We start from the raw sequence: 20,927 nt of genomic DNA on the forward strand, positions 1-20,927 counted from the left end.
GCATAGGAAGAATGTTGTCAATCAGCAGCAGGTGGGCAGGGGATGCCCGCAGCTCATGAATATGCCAGACTGGGCAATAAAATGCAAGTTTAGCCCAAGCCAAGCTGGTACTATAATAAGTAAATAGCACACGTGGACACTTTGGTGGAATGGAAGGTAATTGGCCACGGATCCATCCTTCCCAATAGGATAGGAGCTGACAGCCCCTCAGACATCACCCAAAGACCCACCTGTTACCGGAGAAACTCCTGACATGACCCAGCAACATCCACATCACAGGTCATTAACCTGACCCAATCACTGACTGTTGCTATTCCAGCTCCCTTACTGCCCAACAGGAAAGCACATGCTTCTTGGAGGGATTTTCACCAATACACCCACCAACAAGACGGGATCCATTAGAGGCGCTTAGGTGGAGCACTCCGTATGGTCCGGGACCCCTCCATACATTTCTTTAAGGACAAGTCTTTAACCTTCTTCCATTTCTGTAACGTTTCAGCTGAACCTTCAACAATGTCTGTGGGTTTTTCAAAATCCTGCTCGAGATTTTTATCTCCCAGCACCTGCTAATATGGAAAACAATTTTAAATGTTGAGTTCCAGGAATGATTGTTTTGCCAGGTAGATGTTTGTGTTTCATACAGTACTGCCAAGTTATGAAATAACAGATGGCATCTTTTCCTGAGTACGGTCCATATTGGATCACAGCATGCCAAATGATGCTACCAAGTACAGTATAAAAGGATCTGCCATCCCCAGTCAAGGCACAACTAACTGCACCAACATTGTAGACTTGTCTATCTGCCTTCAACTTGAACTTCAATTTCTTCAACCATGAAGTACTTCTTCGTCTTCTTTGTCTTTGCCATGGGTTATATCACTATAGGTAAGATAAAATTCTATTATATTGTACTTTTGAGGGACTGTCCATGGGAAGTCCTTAGTCAACCTCAAGTTCTTCAGCTTTTTACCAATGATAAAGTGTACCATTGACAGACTACATACAATACCAATATGATAGGATGGGAGAACTTGGTATTGGTTAGTGCCACATACCAAGATAGGAGGGTTGGGATGATGTTTGGTCATTCCTATGTCTTGTAGGAAGGATGTGACCGTCAAGGCAGGTTCTTGGAGTCTAATATTGTTTCCCATGGGGAGGCTCACGGGGTCATACCACCTATGATATAGAGATGGAGGCTCTTGAGTTAGGGCCTCTCTTCGGGTTCTGGAATGATGTTATCTACCACTATTGTATTGTATTGAGGGTCATCTCCTATTTTTAACTACTTGGGTGATGGAATAGACGTTGAATGACAAAATCAATAAATCCGGTAATGAGTTTCTTATGTTTTTTCTCTACCCTAAACATTTCTTGCACTAGGTGAAGCCATCAGGTGTCAACAATGCAGCAACATTGGTGAAGATTGCTCAGGAGACTCCGTTGAGTGTAAATATGAAAAAGACTTTTGCACTTCGGCAATTGAAGAGAACATCGTCAGTAAGTTAGATCAACCATATTTTCGAAAGACATCCCAACTATGCTCCGTTTATTGAAATGTGCCTTAAAATATTAAGATTTGTGATATGATTGTGGGCTTGTAGGGTTCATACCATGACAGAACCATTATCCTGAAATACTCTGTGCTGCCATTCCTTCTTCCACTCTATAAGTCTGTTTTTCTGTAACAGTCCACTTATCTCCATTCTCTTTTCACATATAGCTTACAGCACGATCAGCCCAACATGCTCCTACCACTCGCTATCTGCCTAGGATCTCCCACTCGTCACCAAATATTACTGCCCATTTCTCATATAGTCCAGTCTCCAATAAAGGGGGTGTCTCATAAAGATAACCCCCTTTTTTTAAAAGTCGGTGTGGTTAATCTCCGCTAGACCGGGTTCCCTCAGCGGTCATCTTTTATGGCTGGAAGAAGATGTGCCTTGCTATACATTTCCACAAATTTTCCCCAAAATGAATGGTCGTCCATGTAATGGACGAACGAGTCGGGTTCACTAGAGCAGGAGCAGCTCTTCTAGAGTGAGTCTCCATTCTGACGTATAGATGGGGACCTGTGCAGGGAACCCCCCCCCCCCCACTCTATAGCATCCATATTCCCTAATAAAAGAGGGGTTAAAATCATAGCCTGATCTGGACAGGTAACTGCCTCCCACATGTTCAGCACACTCATCCCCTGCTGCTACAGGAATATTTGAATGATCTCATCAGCTATAATGCAAAGCATGTCTCATTACTATAGCGGGCTCAGACTTGATCAAAAATTTCCATATTCTTTTTCTTCCAGATGGGGACAAGATAATTTCAGTCAGCAGAGGATGTAGTAATTTCACGGCATTGTGCGCGGGTCTTATAACTTTGACTACAACTAACTTCTTGCTGAAAATTTACAATGAATGCTGTGACAAAGACGACTGTAATTCGGGAAAAATCAAAAGTAAGCATATACGAAGTATATTTTGCGGGCACCATATGTCATTATAATTCCATGCACATTAGACACATGTATTTTTTGTGTTTCTGGATACTGTATCCTCTCATACTATCATAGGATAAACCAATGCAGGATTTTCACTGGTAAAAAAACTTTTTTATCCAATTCAGTACAAAACTTGGCAGTATAGGGAAAGCATGGCATATAATATTCACCATTTAGTGTGATAGTCCCAGCAGTGGTTTATATCGCCTTTTGTCAAAATAAAGTCTATAATTTACATGGAGAAGCATTGCTGGAGGGGACAAGCATTAAACACGCCATTTCGGGGAAGGGCCCATTTTCTGGAACATGCGTGTTGTATCCCATCACCTAATCATCTACCCTTCAATACAAAAGAAACCTATAATCCAATAAGTAAAAAAAATATATTATTTATACAAGTAGCATTTTCCACCAATAGAAACATGTTGCAATATTTTGTGATACAATTAAACAATGTATCTCTCCCTTGCCAAATACATCTGGTCCAAAACGGCATATTACTATGTGGTTGACAGGACAGGAACCTATAAATATACATTGAATCTTTAGTTTTTGTTTAATCCTTTAGCACTCACTCAGAAAGTCCAATGTACAAATCCAATACACAATTTGATTAAAATGTGCGCAAAGAACCCCCCTATTGTAAGTAGATTTAACATTAATGCATATTTATTTATATTTAGCGGCTTAGGTGGCATTAGTGTTCTCAGTGTGCTCTCGCCATTTTTTTGTGTTCTCTGATTGGAGTCGTTCACTTTCCCTTTTTTTCTCCATCCGCCCAGACCACTGTGATGACTTATTCCAGCCACGACTCGTCTCTGCAGAATTTGACACACAGACATGTTGGTTTCTTTCTTTTCTAGCATCTTCCCCACCTATACCCCTAAACAAACTAGTAATCCACAGTGTCCCAGATGATAATAATCATCTCTTAGCGCTCGACACAATAAAAGTACACCATCAGTAACCGTTCCCTCTTTGCCCCCTCCACAGTAATAATGCCCCCTTTGTGCCCGCTGTAGATAGCGCCACAGCCCCCTATAGGTAGCGCCACACACAGACCCCCTGTAGATAGTGCTATGGCTTCTATAGTGGGCAGGGGGCTCTAAAAGGATTGGGGTCCTGGGCAATTCCCCAGATTGTCCCCCCTAACGCCGGCCCTGATGCTGAAATGCCCATGTGGGTAGGTGTACATTGGACAGACTGCGCAGTTTATGAGCCTGCGTCCTAATTAGCATGGATCAGCCGTTAGAACATTTGAGCAAAAAATTAAGGGAAAAGTGAAGGAGGCTAAAAAAGTGGTAACTAAAGAGGATGATAAACGTCAAAAAAATTTTGGTAAGACCGAAGTCGCCAGATATTTTTAAAAAAATGGCCTATAAAGTTTTGGACTTGAGATGATTTTCATTAAATGAAATCGAAGGACACGATGATGAACAGATAAGAACGTGGTTGTTTTCAAAGAAAGGTGTACTGGATATTAACATTGGACTCTTGGCGTCCCATAGTGTTTAATGATAACTGCAGTGTCAGGGTATATTTATGGGTCCCTGTCCTATGGTAATAATGTATTTGGAAAGAGAGAGATACATTTTTTGTTAATTGTATCACAAAATGTTGCAACATGTTTCTATTGGAAAAATGCAACTAGTTTCAATAATATTACTGATCTACTTATTGTATTTTAACATTTGTATTTCAAAAAGTCAAAGACCCTTACCTGCATGCACTATTATGTGAGTGACCCCTACAAGTCTACTGATTTTTGAATGGCTATTTCCTGCCATACCGTGCCAACATATGGTATATATGCCAGCAAGGCAGTACTAAGCAGAAGCCACGACTTGGTGGTCCCAAAGCGATCTTGGTAAATATTCTTTACATTTGCCAAGCAAAATGACGGTTAGAGAGTGGCCCCCAACATGAATTCCAAGGCCCAGTTACGCCTGGAGCCGGCTCTGTACGCAATGAATATTTACAATTTTCCCTTTCTTGATAATAATCTAGTGCCAGAACAAAATATTGCAGAGAATAAAGTCAAATGCAATTCGTGTTATGTGGAAGGAGCCTACGAATGCAACAGTGGTTATGAACCTATTGCCTGTACCGGTAATGAGGGAGACTGCCTTGAGTTCAGTGGAGATGGAACGCGTCCAGGTAATAATGTTATCTATAAAATAATTGTCTTAATTGTTATAACCTATTATGAGCCCAATTATAATGTACGGACATATGGTTGGCACTAATCTGTATTCAGTGGGGCACCCAATTGCAGTGAATAGAGTCCAGCAAACCACTCAGAAATCCATATATAAAAATTATGTGCAATGAGGCTACACACTGTATAGTCCGGATAAAAATTCAACACACTGACTCCAGGACAAGTCCCTCATCATCCCCAATATCAAGCAGGTTAGAAGTATCAGAAAACACTTGATGTTTCTAGGCAAAAAACAAAAGTATTGCTCCGCTCACCATTGTAGCAGGATAAGGACGCCACAACCCATCATCGATCGATGCTCGGGCAAAGAATCAATGTCGGAGGTGGCTAGATATCCAAGAAAAAAGACTGGGAGACCATGCGGTAGAAACATCAAGGAAAAAGTTAGGGTCCGGCACACGATAAAGTAGGTAAAAAATGCAATGCCGTTTATTGGTATCAAATGGTAAAACAAGTGTTTAAAGATCCCAGGCAGAGAACGCCTACGCGTTACGAACTTCTCAGTTCTTATTCAAAGCTATGAATAAGAACTGAGAAGTTTGAAACGCGTAGACATTCTCTTCCCAGTCTTCACATAATGAGGTTCTGCATAGGATAAAAGCAGACAAACATAGCGCAGACTGCAGCGTTGGATAAAATCGTTTGATCTATTATTTCATATACTCACAAATTAAAAGGCACTCATAAATATATAAAATCTCCACGTTGCATGCCAAGCCTCCGCTGCCCGACCCTGGGTTTCGCCTTGTCCAGCTTCTTCTGGAGCCCCAAGTATGTATCGCCATTGCACTTAATTTTTATATATCTATTATGAGCCCGCTCTGGACCACCCCTCTAGAACCTAAGTAAAAGCGCCCCTCTGGCGGACCAGGACGGTCCACGTAAAAATGGGTCGGCCCTTCAGAGCTTCAGCTCTAGGAGCCAGACCAGCTGATGATCATGCCAGCTATCTTTAAAGAAGGCCAGGGGCAGATCACAGGGAGGGCAAAAGGGGTAAATGCTCAGGGGCCTTCACTACCAATTTCCTGCAACCTTTTCGAGACACCTCATCAAGAACATATGAAAGTTTCAAAATATTTAAATTGAACCTCCAACAATATAAAAAGTTTTATATGTGCCATGAGAGGTGCAGCTTTAACTAATATCTATTACGGGCCAGAGCTCTGTTCTTCTTATATGAAGGTTTCGGATACCCAATCTTTTTGCATTACTAGCTAGAACAAATCCAATGGTCAAATAAGTATATTTATTGTAGGAAGATGGTGATAAGCAGCTATCACAAACATATGGCGACGCTTATCACTTAGTTCTACAAAGAATAGTCTTAATTAATCCTCTCGTTATTTGACACTGCTGCTGGGGAGGAGGCACTCACTACATTTGTTTCCCAGTTGCCTCCATTATCCTTGGTCCTGCACTGGAGGAGGAGTTGACTCTTTGAGACAATCACTTTAAGTTGTTGTAAGGTTGTCAAAAAGCTTTCCAATACCACATAGTATCACATTAGTATGAAATTTTTCAGCCATTCTAGAAAAGTTGATTGACATCCCCTCAGGGAACTGTAATGGCGGCCATATTGATTGTCAGAAACATACGTAACCAAGAAAACGGAAAAAAAAAGTTCATGTGAAAGCGGGTCCTCAGAGAACTTCTTAGAAAAGTTAATTTGTCACCATATGTGCTTTTCATTACATGAAATCTTATTTATGTTCTCTTGCATTCAGGTAAACTGGAGGAGAAATATTATTTTGCCGGCTGCGCCACAATCGGAGCCTGTGATATTGGATATAACGCATTAGTTGGGACCATGGTGGGAACGCTAAGAAACTTGAGTTGCCCAGAAAATTTAAGATTAGAAGGCTAAGGTCAATCTTAGAAAAATAAAAGTAAGCATACAAATCAAATTAAAATGCATTGCTCGATAAATATATAAAAAAATTTATCATTATCAAAATTAAATCGGCTTAACAATAAAATAAAATTATGTGTTATGTATTTATTTTGTGTTTTTGTTATTTTTGACTTGTTGGACCCAGTAGAGTCGCTAAAGGGCATACATAGGTTGTAGTCATATCCATGCCCTGGCACCAGATGGGTCCTACGTCCCCTGTAATACAAGGTGGATAGAAGTGCTATACTTGACGCATGAAGGTTGGGGTGGCCTAGTACAAATTTTCTACCGGGAGAATGTATTAAAGGGTTTTCAGTGGTTGCAAGTGATATGACTAAGACATGTCGCCACTTGCTGATTGAACCGGAGTAGTCAAACCCAATGATCAGCGAGTGACAGCATATCCTATCCTTGTGATGCTCTGTCCTCAGTCAATAAAAACTACAATTTCACTTTGACCAGAGAATCCAACTTCCAACATTTTCTCTGTCTCTGAGATTTGGGGCTGAACCCACTGAATGTTTTGTTGGGCACAAATGCAGACTAGGGAATAACAATAGGGTGTGCAGAGGTTTGCGGTCACCCCTGTGCCTAAAGGGACCCAATGGCCAAACAAGAAGACACCAGTATTATAAATGGCACATGGTTGGTTGGGCCCCCTTTATAGATTTCGCCTTGGGTCCCAGAACTTTCAAGTAACACTTCTGGCTGCAGCAAATACTGTATGGTTAGGGGAACCCAGCCTAAAACAGAGACCACAGTAGGTCTTTCATGGACAAGACCTGACACTACAATCCCAACCCCATCTCTGACCATTGAACGAGGTAAAATTGAAGTACATCTCCATCTGTAAAAAATAACTTTATCCTCTTGGTTAGTGGTCACCAAGGCTTCCTAATTAGAAAATATGCCTAGTTAGAGAGTCATATATCCCGTCCCCCCATATAACGAGGCAAATTTGGCATTCTTGGTGTAGGAGTGATGGGTCACAGATCACATGTGGGAGATGCAGTGGCAACAGTTTTTTCTTTTCGGGGGTGGAGATAGAAAATGGATCATTTGCAGATATCAATAAGATAAACATGACAATGGTGGTGGGTCCTGATTCCAATTTTATTCTGCAGATAAGACAACACAAATCACACAGACTTTCAGTATATATTGTCAATAGTTGGGCATAATGGGCCACAATATAGAAAATTAGTGCAGGCAAAAAGTAGGGATGCTATCCACAGCGGTCAATCAAAATACAGCGATCATTTTACCATGGTCATCTAAAGTAATTAAAGCGATGGGTGGAATCCATTATCAAAAAGATTAAAAAACTCAGGGATATTTCATTTGGAGAAAAGATGGTTTAAGGGCGATCTCTATCTATTGTGTATAAAACTCCAAAAGAGGACCACTGAGTCTGATACTACAGCAGGTCCCAGACATAACAAATCTAGATGATAGTTCTTCAGAATCAATTCTTCTGGTGGTCCCAATGTACCTCAGTCCAACCCCATATGAAAGTTCACAAAGAATGATTTTGTTAGAACCAGATCTCAAGGGCATCCTCCATACCTAGACCAAAGGAAGCTTCACCATTAACATGGAAGGGGTTTTATGTTGTTATAGCATTCATACAATGAAAGTGATTGCCAAGGTATGTGGTAAGGGTTAATTCAAAACTTTTAGAGGTGTTTTAATGTCTTCCTATTGCTATATTGGGAACTAGAATAGATATTTCCCTCTTAAACAAAAATAATATGGTTATGTCCTCAAAGTGATTGTGTTTTGCACGCTAACCATGGTTGACATGGACAACAACTCCACTTTTTGTCTTCACTTTTCAAATGCATATCCGATTGAATAAACTTTCTTGTTCAGAAAGGACATGGCGGATGTCCTAGTGGCCAGTGTGATTCCGGTTCATTTTCCGTCTCATGGACACATTGACTTCCACTACCTCAGAGACCTGGCAGTGACTTAATTGGTGGGGCTGTGACAACTGTAATATATCCCAATTCTGTAAATTGCTCTAAATCTGTAGACAATTAAAGGGGTGGTCTTCTTCAGATAACCATATTGAAGGCCCCCCAGTGGCAAGCCTACTGTGTTGTATCCAGCTGTTTGTATGTCCCCATGTTCAACTCTTATTGCCTTGGAAATTAAATTTTTTAAGAAATTAATCATTATGTTGTGCCCATTGGACAGCCATTCACGTCAATGGACAGTAGTAGTCGTTAAACGTCTATGGCAGCTCTCGGGATAGCAATCAAATAATTCCCTATGTTACTTTAAAATGAGCTTAAAGGGCTTTTCAGATCGAAGCTTGGCAATCAGTGGATCGCCGACGAGCAACTATTATCGCAAGGGCAGGCTATGGCCAACCAATGAATGGCTGTCCATATAATACATGGACAGGTCGCGTTTGCCAGAGGCAACCCCTCTACTACAGACATCTCCTTAATTATATTTACCACTATTTCAAAGAGTTTATCGATGACCTATGCTGCCCAGTCACTTTTGCTACCTTGGAAGCCACCAACTCAAATTAAAAGAGTGAGTATAAGCTTCTACCAAGACCCATTGGCTATGTTGCCAGTATTATAGTATTATAATCTACATATTGGCTGATATTGACTGCAAATGTCAAATCATTCGGCTCTGTTCACACTGCTATAATGGTTTTCGCCATAACAGGAGCCATGAAGCATATGACGGATCTCATTGACTTATAACGGGGCTGGAGTAGCGCAATAGACTGCGCTATTCTGGCCAATAGAGAGCAATGTAAACCTGGAAGAATGGACCCTAACGCCAGTGTGAACATTAAACAGGTGATTTTCTATGGTATATGTTGGAGAATGAAGCCTATTTAAGTACTGAAATAAATTAAAAAAACAAATGGAAATTCCCAATCTGCAAAATAACCAATCAAAAACACTTGACCAACATGTGAGGATGATCTCAGCAAAGGAGTATCTCATATTAACAGTAGTTACAAGAAAGATTCCATAACAATCAGAAGGATAATGGCCACGTAGCATGGGTCTATTCTCCCAATGCCACTGGTGGTTATCTTGCCCTTGGTGGTCACAGGCTGGACTTTGGTGGTGTTGGTCGAAATTATGGTGGTGACTGTAGTCAGAGTTGATGTTTCTAATGGAAATATTATATTCTCATTGCAGAGGTTTCCTGAGCAATATGCAGCAATAACAGATATTTTATACCAGACTTGACTGATCACGATGGCGGTATTATTGGTAGGAACAGAACATTGTTTAACAAAGATGGGAGAAGAGATGGTTCCTGGAGGACACAGAAAATACAGAACATAGGTTATTATATCAGCTTAATGACATCATCCACACCTTTCATTTATTAGGGCATATGGCTTTAATATAAGGAAATCCATCACATGAGACCCCCCCCCCTATATTAGCCAGAACAGAATGTAGATGTTACGAGCAATGTGTGAGTTTATGGCATTGTACAGAACGTCTGGGTATATTGTAGAAGGCCTAAAACTTCTAGACAATGTTAAAATAAATCTGTCTGTACACATTTCCTAAATATTCTGAAGAGCACAGAGTTTGTATTACTCAATGTGTAAAACTGCTAGACATTCATTAAAATAAGTAATTAATTAAAGGGTAACTAAACTTTTAAAAAATGGTGGACATGTCATTGTGACTGGTCGGAATTTTGATCGGTGGGGGTCCGAGTACTGAGACCCCCACCGCTCGCTAAAACGAAGCGCCATGTCGCTTCATTTATGATCAGATTTTTATTTTTTTTGAAAGCCGAGCATGCAGTGTACAGGCTGAATAGAAAGTCTGTGAGTCCGTACACCGCTCGCTCGACTCTCCAGGGTAAGCCCATCAGAAACTAAGCGGCTCATATCTCTGCCACTTCGTTTTAGCGATCGATGGGGGTTTCAGTGCTCGGACACCCACCGATCAAAACTTCTCACATGTCACGATACATTAAAAGTTATTTAAACATTTAGTTACCCTTTAAGTACAATCCAGTTGTTTATTAGAATAAAAAAAAGGTTCACCTACACAACCAATTTTTATTACTCAAATGCAATGAAAAATGTAGCAACATTGCAAATAGTCTTAATTAAAAATCTCCTTCTGTTTTGTGTCTACAGCTGCCAGGCAGATTGGTCTCCATGGCAACAGACTACAAAAAACACACTATGTAGTCTGTTACTCCCTTCCATCTGTCCCTTACTTCTTACTAGCATTTATTTGGTAAGTTAGCAAGAAGTAGAACAGAAAAAAGGAAGTATTACTGCAGCATCAGACTACACCGGGTTTGTAGTCTGTTACCATGGAGACTTATAGATCTGCATAGGAGCTGTATATACAAAATGGTAGGAGATTTTTTTTATTTTTAATTAAAACCATTTGCAAAGTTGCTTCATTTTTCATTTTACATGCATTAAAATAAAAGAAAAAGGGCTGCAAAGTGAACATGTCTTTTAATTTAAATAGATAATTAGCAAGTAATATTAGTATTTGCCATTTCAAAACCAATTATATTGATGTGACCTACAGCTGTAGATATTTTTTTATGAGATTCCCTGTAGTTTTATGGGATCCTGCTGATGTCTATAAGTAATGAGTATGTAACAGCAAAGTCACTCGCTAATTATCATTGGATCCATACAATGGATGGCAGCATGCAAGAAATATTACATTGGCTCATGTAGATCTCCATGACACCGAGTAAGACATGACTTACCTATAGTGAGATTCCCCTCAGCTTCATAACAAGTATTGAGGCCAACTGGACACTTCACTTTCTGAGCTGATTGTTTTGAGCATTTTGACTTATTAGTGCTGATGCAAGAGTAACATTCAAGTCCATTGTCTTGGATGACTGATAACAGAGAACGACACATTTTAATCACAGCTCCATTATAACATGCATAAATAGAATACTTTGACTCTTAAATGGTTTACTATCAAGAATAAGTTGTGTATACCCCATATTATAGGAGATTTTAAGCTGGGTGATAATCAATATGGCGGCTACTACAGCTCCCATTGGGGTTATCCAATGACACATGAAAGTGATAATTACTATTTTTAACAACCTGATGGAAGAGTACTTATATTTACTGGGGACTTTTCTGATTTGGCAATAAATGCTCTAGAACAAATACCTAAAGTGCGGTAACTATATCTGACAGCTACCCCTGTTAGCCATATTAGTTCTCATGGGGCTTATTTTTCTTTCATCCCCCCTTTCTTAAGTCTTCCTGGAAATCAATCACAATGGGAAAACTCCTCTTTCCATCCCTCTGACTGTGAAGAGACATGCTTAACTTAGTGACCAAATGTTCATTTGTCCGTTAAGAATGTGTCAGACAGGCAAAAGGCTTTATACTACTTTACTGCCCATAGGGAAACAACTTTTTTTTTTCTTTCTTGCTTATTAATATAAAACAGGTGAAAAAAAATTGAGAAGTGAAGTTCATGGGTGACATAAGTGAGAGAGGAAGTAGCTAACTTCTGAGTACTGAGAAGTTAAGTTCATGAGTGACATCAGTGAGAGAGGAAGTAGCTCACTTCTGAGTACAGAAAAGTGAAGTTCATGGGTGACATCAGTGAGAGAGGAAGCAGCCAACTTCTGAGTACTGAGGAGTGAAGTTCATGGGTGACATCAGTGAGAGAGGTAACAGCTAACTTCTGAGTACTGAGGAGGGAGGTTCATGAGTGACATGAGTGAGAGAGGAAGCAGCTAACTTCTGAGTACTGAGAAGTTAAGTTCATGTGTGACATCAGTGAGAGAGGAAGTAGCTCACTTCTGAGTACAGAAAAGTGAAGATCATGGGTGACATCAGTGAGAGGGGAAGTAGCTAACTTCTGAGTACTGAGAAGTTAAGTTCATGAGTGACATCAGTGAGAGGGGAATTAGCTCACTTCTCAGTACAGAGAAGGAAAGTTCATGAGTGACATCAGTGAGAGAGGAAGCAACTAACTTCTAAGTACTGAGTACTGAGAAGTAAAGTTCATGGGTTACATCAGTGAGAGAGGAAGTAGCTAACTTCTCCTCAAACTTTAGTTTTAATAGAAATCAATGCAATAAAGGTAAACTATGAGATTTTTAGTAAACAAATGTTTAGAAAATGTTTTTGAAAGATTTGTTTTGCAGGATAGGCAGAGTCTTTATGATCCATTACCTCATACCCATAAAACCTGTTTTGCTTCTCTGACTAGTTGGATCTAAAATTGATATTTGCTACTGTATCATAAGGCTGTTTGTCTTGTTTTTACAAGGGATCATTTACCTGGCATCACCCCATCCTCATAATTGTTTTACTGCCGGAATCAGATGGGATAAAGGTCGCGTCACAATTGTTTCCCTGTATACAATAAATTATTGCCCAAATGTTGTGTCAACCAGCTTTTTACAGACCCTGAATGGCATAGAGATGTGCTGAGTTATGCCCCTCTCGTCCTACTCTGCCTGTGTAAGGGTCAGTATTCACTGTACTTGTGACAGAAACAGGGAGAGCAGGATGAGCATATCTATAGGTCCCTCCCAGATTGGAGGTGGAGCAGTGTATGGAATAAAGGGACGGCAGGTTAATCGCACAAACTATATGGGTCTAAGCGGGTCAGAAACCAAATATTCTGGTGGGTCACAATGTACGAAGATCTTGTGATCAGCAGCTGCCACTAGGGGGACTACTTTACTGGTACCTGAAAGGGTGGTCTATACTAGTCAGTCCCTTTAATATATTAACTGTGCATGATTATTCTGCTTTGCTGGTGGCACCTTAAAGTGAAATACATTTTAATGTACAGTAAGTCTATTAAGATAGGAAGTGTCTGTATGTTTTGAATGTAAATTAGAATGTTTCCATTCACTGACAACAAGCATATATCTTGACAATGGTGAGGAATTGACACATAGAGTGTAGAACCCTTCATTAAGATTTATTTAGCTAAAAATCCCTTAACAATCCCATATTTGTGTAAGATTAGGTAAGAAGTGGCAGTCTACATTCCGTACTACCCCCCAGCCGTCTGCATGATCGTTACCTTGTTCTGGAGGAAAACTTGTGCTTAAATCGATGATTTTGTCATTGCACATTGAGGAGTTACAGGAAAGCTTCGATGCACGAATCCCTATGCCAGTAGAGTTTGAAGCAGAGATCAAGATTCTTGGGAAACCCTTCTCACATCCCTTCACTATTCTGCTCTCCATTTGGTTTCCTGATACATAAGAGAAACAAAGGTATCACAGTGAGATCGGATACAAGCTGGCGACTCTATAATATTATAGAGAAGCCTTTACTTACAATTCAATGCCCAACCCCCATCACATCCAAAACCAACTGATTAGGTTGCAATTACACAGAGGCCCTTATTCTTTGGGGTGGCGCTATGCCACAATAGACACCAGTGTTACTATAAGTTGCTACGACATGTCATACTAAGGGAGCAATGATAAAAACACGCTACACAAAATGTTTTTTTTATATAATTAATATCTATAGGCTGTATAGGTCCTATGCAAAGTGGTGCTATTGGCATATGAATAGTGGGTCTTCTGCATTGGGGTGGGATCCAGAGGGTTTGGCATTTGGCACAGTATCAAAGGGCAAAAATGATGCAGACCCAAAAAGAGCTAAACAGCAAATTTATCTCTGCTACATCTGTGTAGTTACCGTAGTTTGGATCAGGATTGTAAGTTTGGACCTACTTCCTAAACTTTGATTCTTTTTGGAGAACCATCATTAATAAGGAACTGGCCTTATTAAGAGAGGGTCATTGAAAATATGATGTCTGGGAAGAAAAAAACGTACACAGCGCCACATGGTGCAAGATAAACCTGATAGGTAAGTTAATTAGTAGTGGTGGTAAGTTATAGCACTCGCCTAAAGAAGTTTGTACTGACAGGTACAACTTAGGGATGTAGACAGTAGTAAAATAGGTTGCAGCTTTCAATATCCAAAAGCCGGCATCAATTGTATTGTGCCGCGAAAAAAAGGCCATTTAAAAGGTATATATTTTTGAAAAAATATATATATTAAAAATGGATATAGGAAAGCGCTACACAAAGGAGTAATAATAATGGGTGGATTTATTTTGCATAGAAGGGCAATGCGTTTCAACGCAGAACCTGCATCTTCATCAGGCCAAAAAAGACACAGGTTCTGCATTGAAACGCGTTGCCCTTCTTTGCAAAATAAATCCACCCATTATTATTACTCCTTTGTGTAGCGCTTTCCTATATCCATTTTTAATATATATATTTTTTCAAAAATTTAAAATATGAGTATGGTTTTGGGTTATTGTTAAGGATAGAGGTCATAGAGCATTGCTCCATGAGATCTATAGTATAAGACCTAAGCTCACAGAAACATACAACACAATGACAAAGGCTAAAAGGATCCAAACGTGACTTCAGATCCAGAACTAGACATGACCAAAGTCAATCCACCAAATTCAAGAGCACATTTTTTCATGTTGTCCCTTTGTCATTAGTATAAATCGGGCCGAGGATTCACCAAGTCTGTCATTCTGTTTTAAAGAGACCATTGAAAAACCTTCATCAGCTTTGCCATTGTTTTCTATCAGCTCTCTGGTTGGTTGGTTGGTTGGTTGGTTGGTTGGTTGGTTGGTTGGTTGGTTGGTTGGTTGGTTGGTTGGTTGGTTGGTTGGTTGGTTGGTTTGTTTGCTCCTGGCTTTGCTTTGTGAGTAACAGAATATATTAATTTTTTTTATCCAAAATGTGAGACATTTTTACCTATTTTTGCAGAGAATGAAACCGCTGTACAGATATTGTCACTTCCAGTACAACTTATTTTACTTGAATTGGAGCATCCAACATCCAAAGATTCATTACAGAGAAAACACTCCAAGCAAAGGCAACCTGTAACACAAAGAATATCATTAAATAGATTTCATCTATCTATCTATCCATCTATCTATCTATCTATCTATCTATCTATCTATCATCTATCTAATATCTATCTATCTATCTATCTATCTATCTATCTATCTATCTATCTATCTATCTATCTATCATCTATCAATCTATCTATCTATCTATCTATCTATCTATCTATCTATCTATCTATCTATCTATCTATCTATCTATCTATCTATCTATCATCTATCAATCTATCTATCTATCTATCTATCTCATATCTATCTATCTATCTATCTATCTATCTATCTATCTATCTATCTATCTATCTATCTATCTATCTATCTATCTATCTATCATCTATCTATCTATCTATCTATCTATCTATCTATCTGTCTGTCTGTCTGTCTGTCCCTATCTATCTATCTATCTATCTAAAAAAAAAAAGTTGATCAGCACATACCAGCAAAATAAAACAAAACATGTACAGTATACAGGTGCAACGATGTATAAGACTGCAAGGCAATACAATATACAAAAATGGTGACAGCACACTGTGAACACTAATGCCACCTAAGCACTAAATATGAATAAATATGCATTACTGCTAAATCTACTTACAATAGGGAGGTTCTTAGCGCAGGTGGGCTCACAGCATTTAATCAAAATGTGCGCTAAGAACCTAGTGTTCGCAGTGTGCTGTCACCATTTTCTTGTGTGCTGTATCTATCTATCTATCTATCTATCTATCTATCTATCTATCTCATATCTATCTATCTATCTATCTATCTATCTATCTATCATCTCATATCTATCTATCTATCTATCTATCTATCTATCTATCTATCTAATCTATCTATCTATCTATCTATCTATCTATCTATCTATCTATCTATCTATCTATCTATCTATCATCTATCTCTCTCATATCTATCTCTCTCATATCTATCTATCTATCTATCTATCTATCTATCTATCTATCTATCTATCTATCTATCTATCTATCTATCTATCTATCTATCTATCTCATATCTATCTATCTATCTATCTATCTATCTATCTATCTATCTATCTATCTATCATCTCATATCTATCTATCTATCTATCTATCTATCTATCTATCTATCTATCTATCTATCTATCTATCTATCTATCTATCTATCTATCTATCTATCAAGTTCTGTTTATCTATCTATTTTATATCTATCTATTTTATATCTGTCTATCTGTTGATCATTGGTTTATTGAGTCAGAAAGTTATTTAGGAGAAAAATAGGAGCGGATAATTTTGACATGACTGAAGTTCCGTAGAAATCTTTCTAAAATTTATAAACAGAACTAACTCAATAGAGAAAGTCTGATTGCACTCAATAACACCTGAGAATCTTGTAATATAAAACAGTGGGGGCTAAAATATTTTACCAATTTCCCAAATGAATGAACCCCCCCCTAAATGTAACAACATTATTTTGTGTCCTACAGAAAATTACCGGTCACGAGAAGGCAGCTGGTGATCAAACCCAAGAAAAGAGCGACGTTCGATGCCATTGCTGGAAGCCCAACCTTTGGTAGATACCAGGAGATGGTTCCACAGGAGAACAATGATACCTAAGAAGGTTCTCAACGAGTCTTTGAGAATGATGTTCTTGGTTCAGAAGCTACGCCCAAGTGATGATGAATCTACGTTCAGCTCTTCACATGATTTCTACTGGTTGAGTCTTTCTAGGTGAAATGTGTTATTTTCCACTTGATATTTTATTGTATCAATCATTAACATTTTCAGAGCCGCATGTGAGATATGGAAAGATGGTAAGACGTGATAAAACATTCATATTTTTCATTGACTATTTTAGGATTAGGACAGGTCAGCGTGGTTTCCAAAGACCTGTATATGTACAAAGAAGGAAAGTTTTATAAGCCATAAGTTTATATAAAGGAAAGGTGTACATATAAGCCATACAATTATATCCTGACCTTATAGAAAAGTGAGATACATCTAAGAAAAATTGATATTTTTACAGGATTTTGTGACAAAAAATAGTATCATAAGTGACAGCCAGCACGATTTTACTAAGGACAGAAGTTGTCAAACCAACCTGATCTGTTTTTATGAAGAGGTGAGCAGAAGCCCAGACAGAGGGGCCGCTGTGGATATAGTGTTTATATGAGGGGTGAGGAGAAGCCTAGACAGAGGGGCCGCTGTGGATATAGTGTTTTTGGACTTTGCAAAGGCATTTGACACTGTCCCCCATAGACGTCTAATGGGTAAAATAAGGACTATAGGTTTAGAAAATATAGTTTGTAATTGGATTGAGAATTGGCTCAAGGACCATATCCAGAGAGTTGTGGTCAATGATTTGTACTCTGAATGGTCCCCGGTTATAAGTGGTGACCCCAGGGTTCCGTGCTGGGACCCCTATTATTCAACTTATTTATTAATGATATAGAGGATGGGATTAATAGCACTATTTCTATTTTTGCAGATGGCACCAAGCTATGTAGTAATGTTCAGTCTATGGAAGATGTTCGTAAATTACAAGCTGATTTGTACACACTGAGTGTTTGGGCATCCAGTTGGCCAAGGAAGTTTAATGTAGATAAATGTAAAGTTATGCACCTGGGTACCAACAACCTGCATGCATCATATGTCCTAGGGGGAGCTACACTGGGGGAGTCACTTGTTGAGAAGGATCTGGGTGTACTTGTAAATCATAAACTAAATAACAGCATGCAATGTCAATCAGCTGCTTCAAAGGCCAGCAAAATATTGTCGTGTATTAAAAGAGGCATGGACTCACGGGACAGGGATGTAATATTACCACTTTACAAATTAGTGAGGCCTCATCTAGTATATGCAGTTGAGTTCTGCGCTCCAGTTCATAGAAAGGATGACATACAATACAAAGAAGAGCAACGAAGCTAATAAGGGGCATGGAGAATCTAAGTTTTGAGGAAAGATTAAAAGAATTAAACCTATTTAGCCTTGAAAAGAGACGACTAAGGGGGGACATGATTAATTTATATAAATATATGAATGACACATACAAAAAATATGGTGAAATCCTGTTCCATGTAAAGCGCCCTCAAAAAACAAGGGGGAACTCCCTCCGATTGAAAAAAAAGGTTCAACCTGCAGAGACGACAAGCCTTCTTAACTGTGAGAACTGTGAATCTATGGAATAGTCACCGCAGGAGCCGTCACAGCAGGGACAGGAGATGGCATCACAAAAGGCTTAGATAATTTCCTAGAACGAAAAAATATTAGCTCCTATCTGTAGAAATTTTTCCCTTCCCTTTTCCCATCTCTTGGTTGAACTTGATGGGCATGTGTCTTTTTTCAACCGTACTAACTATGTAACTATTATATTAGAAAACTCTCGGGACATATATAGAGGTCATGCCACTCAGACATGCAGGGCGTAACTATAGGGGCTGCAGAGGTAGCAGTCGCACCCAAGCCCTGATGCCTGGAGCCCCTCTGCCACATAAGACGACACCAGTATTACAAATGGCACATGGTAAGTGAAGGGCCCTATTACAGATTTTGCATTGGGAACAGGAGCTTTAAGTTACGCCTTTGCGGAGATGGTTTATGCCATCATAACGCTTCCTACCAGGTCTAGAGGGTCCAACACTTCTCAGCCCTTGTCCTGTCCTATCTCTTATAGATGAGAAAGTCAGTTGGACCTTTGGATCAATCCCCCTTAACCCTGAAGTTTCTGCATTTCTAATTTAAAAAAATATGAGATTTATAAGAACTTGTACAAAGCAGAAATGAAGAAAACTTCCACAGTAACCATTGGGGTAGATGTCTTCAAATGTCTACCTTCCTTTTGGCTTCACCACTTAGATTTCAAAGCTTGTAATCCCAATTTAGACTTGGAAGCTCGCTGAGTAAAAGAGTGAGGTATAGGTCAATAAAACTAGGCAAGTGCAACTTGTCTTTGGGGTTAAAGATTAATATCTAAGGAACATATATTGGACAGCTCTGTCCAGCTCTGAGTCCAGTAAAATGTTCTTCCACTTTTACCTGCTTTCAAGTTTTATTAGTTAGCAGATCTCTGACATCAGAATAGTAGCCAAGTGCCAACTTCCTCAATTCATCAGCCATTTGCACAGTAGCTCTTGTCACTCCTTGTCTAATGATGTTTCCACACAGCAGCTGAGAAGTTTATAGATAATTAGTCATCAGGACTAAACCCAAGGTGAAAAACAACATTTTATTGCATTTTTTGTGATCTGCGCAGATGGAGTTCACCAAAAACCTAACTACCTGTCATCAGGCCAGTTGCTGTAGTCCTGTATAGAGGGGGCCATTTTGTTGACTCCAAAAAAGGTACCTACATTTCTGTTCGCTGCCACCCACCCCCAGGAGTCACTGCTTTAGACTCAAAAACTTAAAGTGCCCATTCATTTGCAAGTCCCAGGTAATATTCTGTCAGCCTTCGCTGGGATCCACTAGATATATTTCACATTCTCCCCACAATAGGCGTCCATAAATTACGAGATTCATGATATTGACAGCGATTTCAGGGGATTCCAGGGAGTCCCAGAGCAGAGACTGTACTAGCGCAGTGCCCGGGACTCCGCTCTGGGGAATACCCTGATAACACTGTCCATATATGGACGGCAATGTCAGGGAATTCCACTGTGTCCTGGAGCAGAGCCTGTACTAGCGCTCTGCCCAGGACTCCGCTCTGGGGAAGACCCTGACAACACTGTCCAAATATGGACAGCGATGTCAGGGAATTCCACAGAGTCCCGGAGTAGAGCCTCTACAAGCGCTCTGCCCGGGAATCCGGCTCTGGGGAAGACCCTAACAACATTATCCATATATGGACAGCGATGTCAGGGAATTCCACAGAGTCCCGGAGCAGAGCCTATACTAGCGCTCTGCACGGGACTCCGCTCTGGGGAAGACCCTGACAACACTGTCCATATAAGGACGGCAATGTCAGGGGACTCCACGGTGTCCCGGAGCAGAGCCTGTACTAGCGCTCTGCCCAGAAATCCGGCTCTGGGGAAGACCCTAACAACATTGTCCATATATGGACAGCGATGTCAGGGAATTCCACAGAGTCCCGGAGCAGAGCCTATACAAGCGGCACTGTGTCCCGCGGTCTGCAGATGACAGCCTCAGGGGCCGCGTACTTGAGACCACTGCTATAATACTACATTACTATAACAATACTACATTACTATAATAATACTACATTACTATAATACTACATTACTATAATAATACTACATTACTATAATAATACTACATTACTATAATACTACATTACTATAATAATACTACATTACTATAATACTACATTACCATAATACTACATTACTATAATAATACTACATTTCTATAATACTACATTACTATAACAATACTACATTACTATAACAATACTACATTACTATAATAACACTACATTACTATA

The 20,927-nt window shown here is 39.5% G+C and overlaps 2 protein-coding genes across 2 annotated transcripts; one reads left to right on the forward strand and one right to left on the reverse strand.

Annotated features, from left to right (window-relative positions):
* Positions 1-785: 785 nt before the first annotated feature.
* LOC142662647 (phospholipase A2 inhibitor and Ly6/PLAUR domain-containing protein-like) lies at positions 786-6,582 on the forward strand. The gene is made up of 5 exons (XM_075840858.1): positions 786-885; positions 1,384-1,500; positions 2,306-2,455; positions 4,505-4,654; positions 6,443-6,582. Exons 1-5 carry the CDS (start codon positions 834-836, stop codon positions 6,580-6,582), a joined length of 609 nt encoding a protein of 202 aa, XP_075696973.1. The 5' UTR covers positions 786-833.
* A 3,013-nt stretch (positions 6,583-9,595) lies between these two features.
* Positions 9,596-17,040, reverse strand: LOC142662648 (ly6/PLAUR domain-containing protein 3-like). Its single transcript, XM_075840859.1, has 5 exons — positions 16,983-17,040; positions 15,370-15,495; positions 13,659-13,832; positions 11,350-11,487; positions 9,596-9,906 (listed from the first exon to the last, which is right to left on the reverse strand). The coding sequence occupies exons 1-5, from the start codon at positions 17,038-17,040 to the stop codon at positions 9,596-9,598; spliced, it is 807 nt and encodes a 268-aa protein (XP_075696974.1).
* Positions 17,041-20,927: the final 3,887 nt, after the last annotated feature.

Source organism: Rhinoderma darwinii, chromosome 10, assembly GCF_050947455.1.
Source record: "Rhinoderma darwinii isolate aRhiDar2 chromosome 10, aRhiDar2.hap1, whole genome shotgun sequence".
Lineage (NCBI taxonomy): Eukaryota > Metazoa > Chordata > Amphibia > Anura > Rhinodermatidae > Rhinoderma > Rhinoderma darwinii.